The sequence below is a fragment of the Diabrotica virgifera genome, chromosome 4 (genome assembly GCF_917563875.1).
Source record: "Diabrotica virgifera virgifera chromosome 4, PGI_DIABVI_V3a".
In the NCBI taxonomy this organism is placed as follows: Eukaryota; Metazoa; Arthropoda; class Insecta; order Coleoptera; family Chrysomelidae; genus Diabrotica; species Diabrotica virgifera.
This window is the reverse complement of record NC_065446.1, coordinates 127,384,754-127,399,552: the sequence shown is the minus strand read 5'-3', so window position 1 is coordinate 127,399,552 and position 14,799 is coordinate 127,384,754. Positions and strand designations below refer to the sequence as shown.

At 41.8% G+C, this 14,799-nt stretch overlaps 2 protein-coding genes across 8 annotated transcripts in view; both read left to right on the top strand.

Annotated features, from left to right (window-relative positions):
• Positions 1–13,388, top strand: part of LOC126883913 (collagen alpha-5(IV) chain-like) — a 35,525-nt gene extending 22,137 nt beyond the window's left edge. The window contains exons 3-4 of one of the 7 annotated variants that reach the window (XM_050649628.1): positions 5,455–7,119; positions 7,696–13,388. In XM_050649628.1, coding sequence (XP_050505585.1) covers positions 5,455–7,119; positions 7,696–13,142 — 7,112 coding nt within the window. In that variant the 3' untranslated portion in view covers positions 13,143–13,388. Of the gene's footprint in view, positions 1–5,454 lie in introns of all 7 variants that reach the window. The other 6 variants (XM_050649629.1, XM_050649630.1, XM_050649627.1 and 3 more) reach the window with 6 other exon arrangements.
• On the top strand, positions 13,323–13,993 carry LOC126883658 (basic salivary proline-rich protein 2-like). The gene is made up of 2 exons (XM_050649314.1): positions 13,323–13,362; positions 13,404–13,993. Exons 1-2 carry the CDS (start codon positions 13,323–13,325, stop codon positions 13,991–13,993), a joined length of 630 nt encoding a protein of 209 aa, XP_050505271.1.
• Positions 13,994–14,799: the final 806 nt, after the last annotated feature.

Genomic DNA, 14,799 nt, shown 5'->3' with positions numbered 1-14,799 from the left:
ATTAATTAAAACGAAAGAATTAATTCAGGAAGATTCTGAAAAGAGAATATTATTTTGTGAATAGGCCTTAGATAAAATCAAGTGACACAGAGATTTCTTCTATAATGTAGTATTTAGAGATGAAGCTACGTTTCATAAAAACGGTTCAGTTAGAGTTATTAAAGAACCAAGGCTATTATAACGATAATAATGCTTGAAGTCAATGGTGTATATACAGAGGGCCTTTGGTCCGAGGGATATACGTTGACCGAAAGCGTTATTATCTATAATACCCGTGGTGCCTTCAACGTTTAATGTCCGACTAAATTATTCTTTATATGTAAAAAATTTGAATGAATTTTGAATTAATTAGTTTTTAAATAAGTACAATTACCAGCAATAGTCGTAACATAATTGTGGTAACCATAGTTTTACTTAGGTTGCTATTTGTCAACTTGACAGTATTTAACTAGTTATTTAAATTTAATACCCTAAGGCGGTATTTTTCAAAATAACGCCCTAGGGAAATATATCATACTTAAGGGGATGGGTACGTATTTTCGGCTACAATGCTATTCAAATGGGGAATCATTTTTTTCGGATCCTGAGAAAACTAATAAGTATTTTTAAAAAATTTAAACGCAGAATGAAAGATTACGTTCTTACTGAGGGTCGAAAGTCCCTGAAAACTTCTATAATGTTTATTTTAATAAATTACAGGGGTGAAAAACCAAGAGAAAATGTAGTGTGAATTTAATTTCAAATATCTCACTCCAAAGAAACTTTTTATTTATTCTAAGGGACTTTGGGCCCTCGATAATAATTTAGTATTTCATTCTGCGTTTAAATTTCTTAAAAATATTTATTAGTTTTTTCAGGATTCGAAAAAAATGGACACCATGTCCGTGGTGATATTTTCCAAATCAAACATTCGCTATCTTTGTCATACAACGCACGAGTCAAATAGAATATGATGACAAGACACAGTGACAGTTTTAAATATTAGACATGGCATCGTGAATATTTTGTGTTGTTGATTAAATAGTATTGAGAGTGTATTTGATAAATAATTGATTTAAGACGTGAACTTAATAAAAAGTTAATTATTGTTTATTATTTATGGAAGATCCAAGCAGAGAATACATCAGGATATATTCTGTGATCCAAGTATTATTTTGTTAAAGATGTTCAAAATTGTAAGCGTTCCATAGTAACAATATATTATTAAAAAATCACTTTAACACTTTTCCTCTTTTCTCGATTGAGTATTAGATTTTGTTGTACATATAAATTATTAGAATCACTGAATAATTAGTCAAAAATTTATCACATTTATTAACTGAATTAATAATTTGCAATTATACAAATAACAGTTCAAGAACATTCAAAAGCCATCTCTTTAAAGTTAATGATGACATTGTCAAGTAGAATGACATTCTAGTAATGTTTACATATCCATACCAGTGTGAATTTTACTACAGGTAATTTGCCGTGTAAAGACAGAAAAAGTAGGGATTGCCGTAAAATATTTGCAAATTATGAACCGATGGCCTTACTCTTAGAAATCATGTCATTATTTGTCAAATATTATATCAGTCGGACATTAATATGCATAACTTTATTATTAGGTTAGACACCTAATTAATAATTTGCTCTGAAAAATGAAAATATCTCGAAAACTAACAAATTTGGCCATAGGGAATATTATATAAAAATTAAAGTACAGTAATGGTACTTTTCGATAGTGATATAAAATACAGGGTGTTTCATTTAAAGTTTCTGAGAAAAGAATGTACTTGCATTTTGACTCACCCTGTATTCGATATAAAGAAACTTAGCAATAGCAACCATTCTTAAAAAGTTTCAAAATCAACAAAAAAATATGGCACCAATAGACCATTGTTGTTGTGCTTATTTTTATTTATACGGGGAGCTGAACTTTGTAACTATACTTTGTAACTATAACTTTGTAAATACCCTGTATAACATAACAAACTTTTATGTTTTTGTGATGAGAAGTTAATAAGATTTTGAATATTAAATAAAATATTGGGTGTTCTATAAAAAAAAATAAGTTTGGTCTTCTAAAACATTCTAATTTTGCAATGTGAAGCTCAAAGTTGACTAGAATTTTTGTTATTTACTTTTATTGCTATCTATTACTATAGCGGATCTATTGAGCTTCATCACACTAATCAGTCACCCTGTATATAATGACGTGTTATAATGTGTTATACAGGGTGTCCCGAAAAGATTGGTCATAAATTATACCACAGATTCTGGGGTCAAAAATAAGTTGATTGAACCTCACTTAGCTATATACAATAGTGCACAAGAAAAAAGTTACAGCCCTTTGAAGTTACAAAATGAAAATCGATTTTTTTTCATATATCGAAAACTCTTAGAGATTTTTTATTGAAAATGGAAATGTGGCATTCTTATGGCAGTAACATCTTATAAAAAAATTAAAATGAAATTTGTGCACCCCATAAGAATTTTACGGGGGTTTTGTTCCTTTAAACCCCCCCAAACTTTTGTGTACGTTCCAATTAAATTATTATTGTGGCACCATTAGTTAGACACAATGTTTTTAAAACTTTTTTGCCTCTTAGTACTTTTTCGATAAGCCAGTGTTTATCGACATATTTTGAATATTTGTCGAATCCACCACATATTTGTATATGGTTAAGTACGATTATAGGGACCTGTTAATAATCTGAAAATTTATTTATAATTTGCATTTTTAGGTATATTTTGAAAAAGAAGCCACATCTCGATAAAAGGTGACTTGTCAAAAAAAGACTAAGGGGCAAAAAAGTTTTAAAAACACTGTGTTTAACTAATGGTACCACAATAATAGTTTAATTGGAAGGTACACAAACGTTTGGGGCTTTAAAGGAACAAAACCCCCATAAAATTTTTATGTAAATATATTAAAAAAGAAGCCGCATCTCAATAAAAACTGGATTATCGAAAAAATACTAAGTGGCAAAAAAGTTTTAAAAACGTTGTGTTTAACTAATGGTGCCACAATAATAATTTAATTGGAACGTACACAAAAGTTTGGGGGGGTTTAAGGGAACAAAACCCCCATAAATTTTTTATGGGGTAGACAAACTTCACTATAATTTTGTTTTAAGATGTTCCTGCCACAATAATAATACACGTCCATTTTCAATAAAAAAACTCTAATAGTTTTCGATATATTGAAAAAAATCGATTTTCATTTTGTAACTTTAAAGGGCTGTAACTTTTTTTATGAGCATATTTGTACTAAAGTAAATTAGGTTCAATCGAACTATTTTTGACCCCAAAATGTGTGGTATAATTTATGACCAATCTTTTCGGGACACCCTGTATAACGACAAACATTTGAACTATAATTTAAAATTTTAATTTAAAACCGTTTTTAATTTTTTTTTGAGTTGTGAAACTATTTGATCGGAAGTTCGATATCAGCTGACTATTGTTTAAGTCCTGTGCAGTACCTTAATAAGTGTTTGTCTGTATCATTATAAATACACTTTACACCTTCCATTGTTATTTGCATGCAGTGTATGGTTTTAGTCTTAGTTTCTCTTTGGCCTGAAATCGAAAATTAGAGTGCAACGTAAGTGTGACTTAAAGAGGCCCTATTTATAAGCTGAGCTGGGCTAAGCTGGAGCATAGATTTGTTGGTGCAACCTGGCATTATTTCCCTAACATACAGGCAGCTCTTCTCTTTGTATCTTAAAAAAAATCTCCTGATTAGTAACGTGGACGGTATAAGATATTTTCATGATTCGACGATAGAGCCACATGATAGACGATAGACTGTGATAGTCCATGACTCAACTGCGCACAACAGTACATGAAAGATACAGCATCGTAGTAATCTGATTTTTATGGGTATTGATAAATCATGAAATGCAGATCTTGCTTTCTTTATCTTACATTTTATTTCTACGAAATGTGACAATTTTCATTGACGTTCGTAACAAGATAGGTACCTATATGTTTTTAATGTTTCTATTTGTTGAGATCATCATATTATTTTTTGTAATGTTTAGTGGAAGTCCATATCTCTGACTTACTTCTGTGATTCCATTTAATAACTCGAATACTTAAAAAAAATGGTCTCAATAAAATTATAGATATAAATAATGTAAAGATTAAAACGCCAAAGCGTTATAATACACTCAACCAAACTTATATGGAATTTTTTTTCTGATATTTTTTATCATTTTACATACCTGCATATACCTACTATGATACCTGCCAGCTATTAAAGTTGGTTGGATGAAAACTAAAGGATTCTTTACGGATGATAATTCCTCCGCAGAACATGACCCTTCTTCTTATACAGTGCTAGTCAAAAGTCCGTACCCCCCCTCGTATCTTTTGAACGGTTATACCTATAATAGTGAAATTTGGAGGGAGAAAATAAACGGACGTAAGCTTCTTAACTAGTTATGACAGGTGACGTCATAGTGACAGATGACGTTACAGAGCCACTGTGACCGATAATTTTAAATGGGACCTTATGGCAAGTGATACCTCGTATGAAAGGTATTTAAAATACCTATTCAGTCATACTAATTTTGTTTGGGTTTAAGCAAATTTTGATGAATAAATGAAATAAATATAAAATTGTAGTTTCGCATTTAATTAATAAAAATTCAAAGTTCCGCCTATGATTACTTGTCAAACAGGTTGACGTTGACGTAAAAACTACTAGAGAATTAAAAAACGTCAACTTTTTTGACAAAAAATCCACAGGCGGACATTTGAATTTTTATTAATTAAATTCGAAACTACAATGTTATATTTATTTAATTTATTCACCAAAATCAAAATCAACTTAAACCCAAAAAAATTAGTATGACTGAATAGGTATTTTAAATACCTTTCAAACGAGGTATCACTTGCTATAAGGTCCCATTTAAAATTATCGGTCACAGTGGCTCTGTAACGTCATCTGTCACTATTACGTCACCTGTCATAACTAGTTAAGAAGCTTACGTCCGTTTATTTCCTCACTCCAAATTTCACTATTATAGGTATAACCGTTCAAAAGATACGAGGGGGGTACGGACTTTTGACTAGCACTGTATATTTATGAACAAATCCGGCAGTATCCGTTCTAGCTTGTCGTCCTCGATCTCTAAGTACACGAATTCGTTAATCATGTGATTTTACACATTCTACTGCCTGGTTAACTCGGGATCCCGTAACTTCTTCCTGCTATATAGTCCTTGGGCAGGGCAACTCGTCTTTTTATCGTTTCAACTAAAATATTTACACCTATAGCTATAGCTTCCAAAGGCTGCAGGTTTCAAATATATAGTGATTCCTTATAGTTAGTTGAGTATATGTTTCAATATTCTATTAGTTTTTTATCCTATTATGTTTTCATATAAAACCATAAATTTCACTAATTGTCATACCTATTCTTTTAAAAATACTTTTTATAAATATGTTTTACTTTTATTTCAGCTTCTTTGGCACCATGTAGCAATGAAAATAAACCTTCTCCTCATCCAACAGATTGCACAAAGTTTTATTTATGCCCTGGAAACTTTGAAATGTCCTGCGGACCTGGAACTCACTTCAACCCAAAAATACTTGTTTGTGATTGGCCTCACCAAGCTGGCTGTAAAGTTACAGTACCTGGAAAACCGACAGGTGCACACAAAAAGCCTCCAGGATCACTTCAAAGTCCACCTAGGGAGCCTACGGGTCAACTTCTAGGTCCTCCTGGGAAGATTTTCGGTTCACCGGATACTCCTCCAGACCAACCTCCAGGTTCACCTGAAAAGCCACCAAGGCCCCCAGCAGGTCTACATAAAAAACCTACAGAACAACAACAAGGTCCAAATACAAAACCACCAGGTTCACTTATAAAACCACCAGGCCCACCTTCAGGTCAACTAGAAAAGCCATCAGGGCCACCTCAAATTTCAGATGCGGGGACTTCAGGTTTATCTGGAGAACCTTCAGACCAACCTGAAGGTCCACCTGAAAAGCCACTAGCATCACCACCGGGTCCACTTAAGACGCCTCCAAGTCCACCTCCTGGTCAACCTGGGAAGCATCCTCGTCCAGTGGGTAGTTCTACAGGCCCACCAACAGGTCCCTCTAAAAAACCTTCAGGAGCACTTCTAAACCTTGAGCCTACCGGTCCACCAGGAATACCTCCAGGCCACTCTCCAAGTCCACCTGAAAAGCCACCAGAAAAATCTCCAGGTATACATGAGAAGCCTACAGTACAACCTCCAAGTTTACTTAAGAAGCCAACTAGTTCACCGGACACGCATCAAGGCTTACCTCCAGCTCCACCAGAAAAACCTACGGGCCAACCTACAGGTCCATCTGGAAAACCTCCAGGAGTACCTCCACGTCCAACTGGAAAACCTCCAGAAATATCTCCTGGTCCTGCTGGTAAGTCCACAGGTTCACCGGGAAAACCTCCTGTCCACCCTCCAGGTCCACCTGAAATGTTACAAAAGCCACCGCAAGGTCTACATGAGAAACCTGCAGAATATCCTAACGGTTCACTTCAAAAGTCAACTGGACCAAATCCAAGTCCACATGAGAAGCCGCAGGGACCACCTACAGGTACACATTGGAAGCCCTCTGGTCCACCGAGTACTCCTCCAGGCCAACTTTCAAGTTTACCTGAAAAATCTACCAGCCTGCCTCCAACTCCTGCTGGTAGGCCTACAGTTTCACCAGGAAAACCTCCTGTCCACCCTACAGGTCCGCCTGAAAAGTTACAAAAGCCACCACCAGGTCTACATGAGAAGCGTACAGAACAACCTACCGGTTCACTTCAAACGTCATCAAGACCAACCCCAAGTCCACATGAGAAGCCGCCAGAACCACCTACAGGCCCACACTGGAAGCCCACTGGTCCACCGAGTACTACTCCAAGCCAACTACAGGGACTATCTGGAAAACCTCCACGACTACCAACCGGTCCTGCTGATGTGCCTACACGTTCACCAGAAAACCCAACTCCAACTACAGGTTCATTCGAAAAGTTACCAAGGCCACCAACAGGTCTACATGAGAAGCCTACGGATCATACTACCGGTTCACTTCAAAAGTCATCAGGACCAACTCAAACTCTACAAGAGAAGCCAACGGAACCACCAAGAGGTCCACATGGTAAGCCTACTCGTACATCGAGTACTCCTCCAGGCCAACCTCCCAGTCCATCTGGAAAACCTCCAGGGGTACCTCCAGGTCCAACTGGAAAACCTCCAGAAATATCTCCTGGTCCTACTAGTAAGCCTACAGGTTCACCGGGACAACCTCCTGTCCACCCTCAAGGTCCACCTGAAATGTTACAAAAGCCACCACCAGGTCTACATGAGAAGCGTACAGAACAACCTACCGGTTCACTTCAAACGTCATCAAGACCAACCCCAAGTCCACATGAGAAGCCACCAGAACCACCTACAGGCCCACACTGGAAGCCCACTGGTCCACCGAGTACTACTTCAAGCCAACTACAGGGACCATCTGGAAAACCTCCAGGACTATCAACCGGTCCTGCTGATGTGCCTACACGTTCACCAGAAAACCCAACTCCAACTACAGGTTCATTCGAAAAGTTACCAAGGCCACCAACAGGTCTACATGAGAAGCCTACGGATCATACTACCGGTTCACTTCAAAAGTCATCAGGACCAACTCAAATTCTACAAGAGAAGCCAACGGAACCACCAAGAGATCCACATGGTAAGCCTACTCGTACACCGAGTACTCTTCCAGGCCAACCTCCCGGTCCATCTGGAAAACCTCCAGGGGTACCTCCAGGTCCAACTGGAAAACCTCCAGAAATATCTCCTGGTCCTACTAGTAAGCCTACAGGTTCACCGGGACCACCTACTGTCCACCCTCAAGGTCCACCTGAAATGTTACAAAAGCCACCACCAGGTCTACATGAGAAGAGTACAGAACAACCTACCGGTTCACTTCAAACGTCATCAAGACCAACCCCAAGTCCACATGAGAAGCCACAAGAACCACCTACAGGCCAACATTGGAAGCCCACTGGTCCATCGAGTACTACTTCAAGCCAACTACAGGGATCATCTGGAAAACCTCCAGGACTACCAACAGGTCATGGTGGTGTGCCTACAGATTCACCGGAAAAATATACTGTCCAACCACCAGGTCCATTCGAAAAGTTACCAAGGTCACCAACAGGTCTACATGAGAAGCCTACGGAACATACTACCGGTTCACTTCAAAAGTCATCAGGACCAACTCCAACTTTACAAGAAACGCCACCGGGACCACCAAGAGATCCACATGGTAAGCCTACTCGTCCGCCGAGTACTCCTCCAGGCCAACCTCCAGGTCCATCTGGAAAACCTCCAGGTGTACCTCTAGGTCCAACTGGAATACCTCCAGAAATATCTCCTGGTCCTGCTGGTAAGCCTACAGGCTCACCGGGAAAACCTCCTGTCCACCCTCCAGGTCCACCTGAAATGTTACAAAAGCCACCACCAGGTCTACATGAGAAGCGTACAGAACAATCTATCGGTTCAGTTCAAAAGTCATCAAGACCAACCCCAAGACCACATGAGAAGCCACAAGAACCACCTACAGGCCCACATTGGAAGCCCACTGGTCCATCGAGTACTACTCCAAACGAATTACAGGGACCATCTGGAAAACCCCCAGGAGTACCTCCAGGTCCAACTGGAAAACCTCCAGAAATATCTCTTGGTCCTGCTGGTAAGCCTACAGGTTCACCGGGAAAACCTCCTGTCCCCCCTACAGGTCCACCTAAAATGTTACAAAAGCCACCACCAGGTCAACATGAGAAGCCTAGAGAACAACCTACAGGTTCATTTCAAAAATCATCAAAACCAACCCCAAGTCCACATGAGAAGCCACAAGAACCACTTACAGGCCCACATTGGAAGCCTACTGGTCCATCTAGTACTACTCCAAGCCAACTACAGGGACCATCTGGAAAATCTCCAAGACTACCAACAGGTCATGCTGGTGTGCCTACAGGTTCACCGGAAAAATATACTGGCCAACTTCCAGGTCCATTTGAAAAGTTACCAAGGCAACCACCAGGTCTACATGAGAAGCATATGGAGCATACTACCGGTTCATTTCAAATGTCATCAGGACCAACTCCAAATCTACATGATAAGCCACCAGGACCACCTAGAGATCCACATGGTAAGCCTACTGGTCCACTGAGTACTTCTTCAGGCCAACCTACAGGTCCACCTGGAAAACCTCCAGGACCACCACCAGGTGCTGGTGGTGAGCATACAGGTTCACCGGAAAAACCCCCTGTCCACCCTCTAGGTCCACTGGAAAAGTTACCAAGGCCACCACCCAGTTTACATGAGAAGCCTACGGAAAAACCTACCGATTTACTTGAAAAGTCATCAGGACCACATACAGGTCCACATGGAATGATGCCTACTGGTCCAACAAATACTCCTCCAGGCCTACATCCAAGTCCACCTGGAAAACATCCAGGACTACCACCAGGCTCTGCTGGTGAGCCTACAGATTCACTGGGAAAACCTTCTGTCCACCCTCCAAGTCCACCTAAAAAGTTACCAAGGCCACCACCAGGTCTAAATGATAAGCCTACAGAACATCCTACCAGTTCATTCCAAAAGTCATCAGGACAAACTCCAAATCCACATGAGGAGTCACCAGGGCCACTAACAGGTCCACTTGGTAAGCCTACTGTTCCTTCAAATACTCCTCCAGGCCAACCTCCAGGTCCACCTGGACAACCTTCAGAATTACCACTAGATCTTGCTGGTGAGCCTACAGGTTCACCAGGAAAACATCATGTCCTCCCTCCAGGTCCTCTTGAACAGTTAGCAATGCCACCAACACGTGTACATGATAAGCCTACAGAACAACCTACCGGTTCACTACAAAAGTCATCAAGACCAACCCCAAGTCCACATGAGAAGCCACCAGAACCACCTACAGGCACACATTGGAAGCCCACTGGTCCACCGAGTACTACTCCAAGCCAACTACAGGGACCATCTAGTAAATCTCCAGGACTACCAAGAGGTCCTGCTGGTGTGCCTACACCTTCACAGAAAAAACATACTGTCCAACGGCCAGGTCCAGAAAAACAAGGTCCAAATACAAAACCACCAGGTTCACTTATAAAACCACCAGGCCCACCTTCAGGTCTACTACAAAAGGGCCTACAAGGGTCTACATCAGGGCCCCCCCAAATTTCAGATGCGGAGACTTCAGGTTTACCTGGAGATCCTTCTGGCCAACCTACAGGTCCACCTGAAAAGCCACTAGCATCACCACCGGGTCCACTTGGGACGCCTCCAAGTCCACCTCCTGGTCAACCTGGGAAGCCTCCTGGTCCACTGGATAATTCTACAGGCCCACCAACAGGTCCCTCTAAAAAACCTCCAGGAGCTCCTTTACACCTTGCTGGTAAGCCTACCGATCCACCAGGAATACCTCAAGGCCACTCTTCAAGTCCACCTGAGAAGCCACCAGGAATATCTCCAGCTCCACATGAGAAACCTACAGTACAACCTCCAAGTCTATCTAAGAAGCCAACTAGTTCACCGGACACGCATCAAGGCATACCTTCAGCTGTACCAGAAAAACTTACGGGCCAACCTACGGGTACATCTCAATTGTCATCAGGCCCAAATCCAAGTCCACATGAAAAGTCACCAGGTCCACCTACAGGTCCACATGGAAAACCTACTGGCCCACCGAGTTCTCCTCCAGGCCAACCTTTAGGTCCATCTGGAAATCCTCCAGGAGTACCTGGAGGTCCAACTGAAAAACCTCCAGAAATATTTCCTGGTCCTGCTGGTAAGCCTACAAGTTCACCGGAAAAACCTCCTGTCCACCCTACAGGTCCGCCTGAAAAGTTACCAAGGCCACCACCAGGTCTACATGAGAAGTTTAAAGTACATGCGACAGGTTCACCACAATATTCATCAGTACTAATTTCAAGTCCATATAAGAAGCCACCAGAACCACCTACAAGTCCACAAGGGAAGCCCACTCATCCACCAAATACTCCTTCAGGCCCACCACCAGGTCCACCTATAAATCCTCCAGGACTACATCCAGGTTCTTATGGTAAGACTACAGGTTTACCGAATAAACCTCCTGTCCACCCTCCAGGTTCACCCGAAAGGTTATCAAGGCCTCCACCAGGTCTACATGAGAAGCCTACACAACAACCTGCCGGTTCACTTCAAACATCATCAGGAGCAACTACACTTCCACATGAGAAGCCACCAGAACCACATGAGAAGCCTATTGGTCCACCAAGTACTCCTCCAGGCCAACATTCAGGTCCACCTGGGCAACTTCTAAATCCTGCTGGTGAGCCTACAGGTTCACTGGGAAAGCCTCCTGTCAACCCTCCAGGTCCACCTGAAAAGTTACAAAAGCCACCACCAGGTCTACATGAGAAGCCTACAGAACAACCTAACGGTTCACTTCAAAAGTCATCAAGACCAACCCCAAATCCACATGAGAAGCCACAAGAACCACCTACAGGCCAACATTGGAAGCCCACTGGTCCATCGAGTACTACTCCAAGCCAACTACAGGGATCATCTGGAAAACCTCCAGGACTACTAACTGGTCCTGCTGGTGTGCCTACACGTTCACCGGAAAAATATACTGTAAAACCTCCAGGTCCAATTGAAAGATTACCAAGGCCACCACCAGCTCTACATGAGAAGCCTACGGAACATACTACCGGTTCACTTCAAAAGTCATCAAGACCAACCCCAAGTCCACATGAGGAGCCACAAGGACCACCTACAGGCCCACATTGGAAGCCCACTGGTCCATCAAGTACCACTCCAAGCCAACTACAGGGACCATCTGGAAAACCTCCAAGACTCCCAACAGGTCATGCTGGTGTGCCTACAGGTTCCTCGGAAAAATATACTGTCCAACATCCAGGTCCACTTGAAAAGTTATCAAGGCCACCAACAGGTCTACATGAGAAGCATACGGAACATACTACCGGTTCACTTCAAATATCATCAGGACCAACTCCAAATCTACATGATAAGCCACCAGGACCACCTAGAGATCCACATGGTAAGCCTGCTGGTCCACCGAGTGCTTCTCCAGGCAAACCTCCAGCTCCACCTGGGAAACCTCTAGGACTACCACCAAGTACTGGTGGTGAGCATACAGGTTCTCCAGAAAAACCCCCTGTCCATCCTGTACGTCCACTTGAAAAGTTACCAAGACCACTACCCGGTTTACATGAGAAGCCTACGGAAAAACCTACCGATTTACTTAAAAAGTCATCAGTATCACTTACAGGTCCACATGGGATGATGCCTACTGGTCCAGTAAATACTCCTCCAGGCCTACCTCCAAGTCCACCTGGAAAACATCCAGGACTACCACCAGGTCCTTCTGGTGAGCCTACAGATTCACTGGGAAAACCTTCTGTGCACCCTCCAAGTCCACTTAAAAAGTTACTAAGGCCACCACCAGGTCTACATGAGAAGCCTACAGAACAACCTACCAGTTCACTTCAAAAGTCATCGGGACAAACTTTAGGTCCACATGAGAAGTCACCTGGGCCACTAACAGGTCCACATGGGAAGCCTACTGGTCCTCCAAATGCTCCTCCAGGCCAACCTCCAGATCCACCTGGACAACCTCCGGAATTACCAATAGGTCTTGCTGGTGAGCCTACAGAACAACCTAGAGGTCCAACTCCAAGTTCACATGAGAAGTCACCAGGACCACTTACAGGTCCGCATGGGAGACCTACTGTTCTACCAAATACTCCTCCAGGCCAACCTCCAGGTTCACCTGGAAAACTTCCAGGACTATCTCCAGGTCTTGCTGGTGAGCCTACAGTTTCACCGGGAGAATCTCCTGCCCACCTTTTAGTTCCACATGAAAAGTTACCAAGTTCACCACCAGGTCTACATGAGAAGCCTACAGAAAAACCTTCCGGCTCACATCGAACGTCATCAGGACCATCTCTAAGTCTACATGAGAAGCCACCAGGACCACCTACAAGTCCACATAGAAAGCCTACTGGTCCAACGAGCGCGCCTTCTGGCCCACCCCAAGTCCACCTGAAAAATTTTCAGGTATACCTGAAATACCTCCTGGCATACCTCCAGATCCACTTGAAAACACACTAGGACAACCTAAAGGTCCACCTAGTAAACTTCCAAGTCAACCTCCAGGTCAACCTAAGACGACTCCTTGTCCACCGGGTATTCTATCAGACCAACCACCAGGTTTACCTGAAACACCTCAAAGTCCTGCCGGTAAGCCTACAGGTCAACCCCAAAAGTCATCAGTACCTACTCTAAGTCCACATGAAAAGCCACCAGAATTGCCTACAAGTCCAGATGGGAGGCCTACTGGTTCACTGAGTACTCCTCCAAACCAACCAACAGGTTCACCGGGAATACCTGTCCATCCTGTCCATCCTTCAGGTCCATTTGAAAAACTACCAAGGCCACCACCAGGTTTACATAAGAAGCCTACAGAACAACCTACCGGTTCACTTCAATGGTCATCAGGACCAACTCCGAGTCCACATGAGAAGCCACCAGGACCACCTCCAGGTTCCCCTGGGAAGCTTCCTGGTCCACTGAATACTCCTACAGGCCCACATCCAGGTAGTCAACCTGAAGAGCCTACTGGCCAACCGTCAGGTCCATCTAGGAAAGGATCAGTGCCACCTCCAGGTTCACCAGTAAAATTTCCAAGACCTCCTGATAGACCTATAGACGCACCTGACAAACATCCAGGACTTTCTTCAGATCATCCTGGTAACCCTACAGGACCACCTGAAAAATCACCTGGCCAATCTCCGGGTCCACCTGGACAACCTCCTGGTACACCGGGTACTATTGCAGGCTCACCTTCAGGTCCCCAGAAAAACCCCCATGGCCTTCTCCAGATTCACCTCCAGGCCAACCTAGGAAACCTCTTGCCCAACCTTCTGCATGTCCACCAGGGAAGCCTTCAGCTCCACCTTTAGGTTTACCTGGAAAATTTCCAGGTCCACCTGCTAGACCAGTACCGATGTAAAATCGCCAAGTACTCTAGAGACAAAAACGGAATTTCCTGCACTGGACAAGGAACGTCTAATAGTTATATTTAAAAAATAAAAATTTTAATTACTACCGATACTTTTTATGAATATTGTAACCAAGATGTATTAATATTTTTTAAACCAATGTGATAATATAAAGAGATTCAATACGGTTGTGACGTGACCTAATTAACATTTGTTGCAGCAAACGATTTTTAAGGCTAATCCATATTGTCACGAGTATGCTATTTAGATAAATTATTAAAACAAAATAAGTGGGGGTCCTCACTAAGGGCGGGTTGTTCGAACGCTAATCAACAATGATCACTATTAAATATTTAATTACTGTCACCAACTGTCAATGTCAACTTTGATTGGGTTGCTGAAAACATGATTGATTATAATTATGAGATTAGTTAATAAATTAACATAACAATTATGAACATAATTGATTAACTAATTTCATAATTGTAATCCATAATTATGTTTTCAGCAACCCAAACAAAGTTGATATTGACAGTTGGTGACAGTAATTAAATATTTGATAATGATCATTTTTGATTAGCGTTCGAACAACCCTTAGGTAATATACAATATAGACCAAACGAAATAAATCAAACTCATTTTAGGTCTGTCAAACTAACGTCAGAACGTGTATGTATCGATCTGTAAATTGGTGCCGAAATTTGTAATTATTACTGTAAATACTAGTTATTAAAATTAGTTTTCGAGCAAATAGTGACTAATAAAAA

Bases quoted from the DNA above. Each gene is read 5' to 3' on its own strand.
- LOC126883658 (XM_050649314.1), top strand. From the start codon at position 13,323: ATGAAAAGCCACCAGAATTGCCTACAAGTCCAGATGGGAG. The intron at 13,363-13,403 runs GCCTACTGGTTC...ACCAACCAACAG, and splicing joins CCTACAAGTCCAGATGGGAG to GTTCACCGGGAATACCTGTC.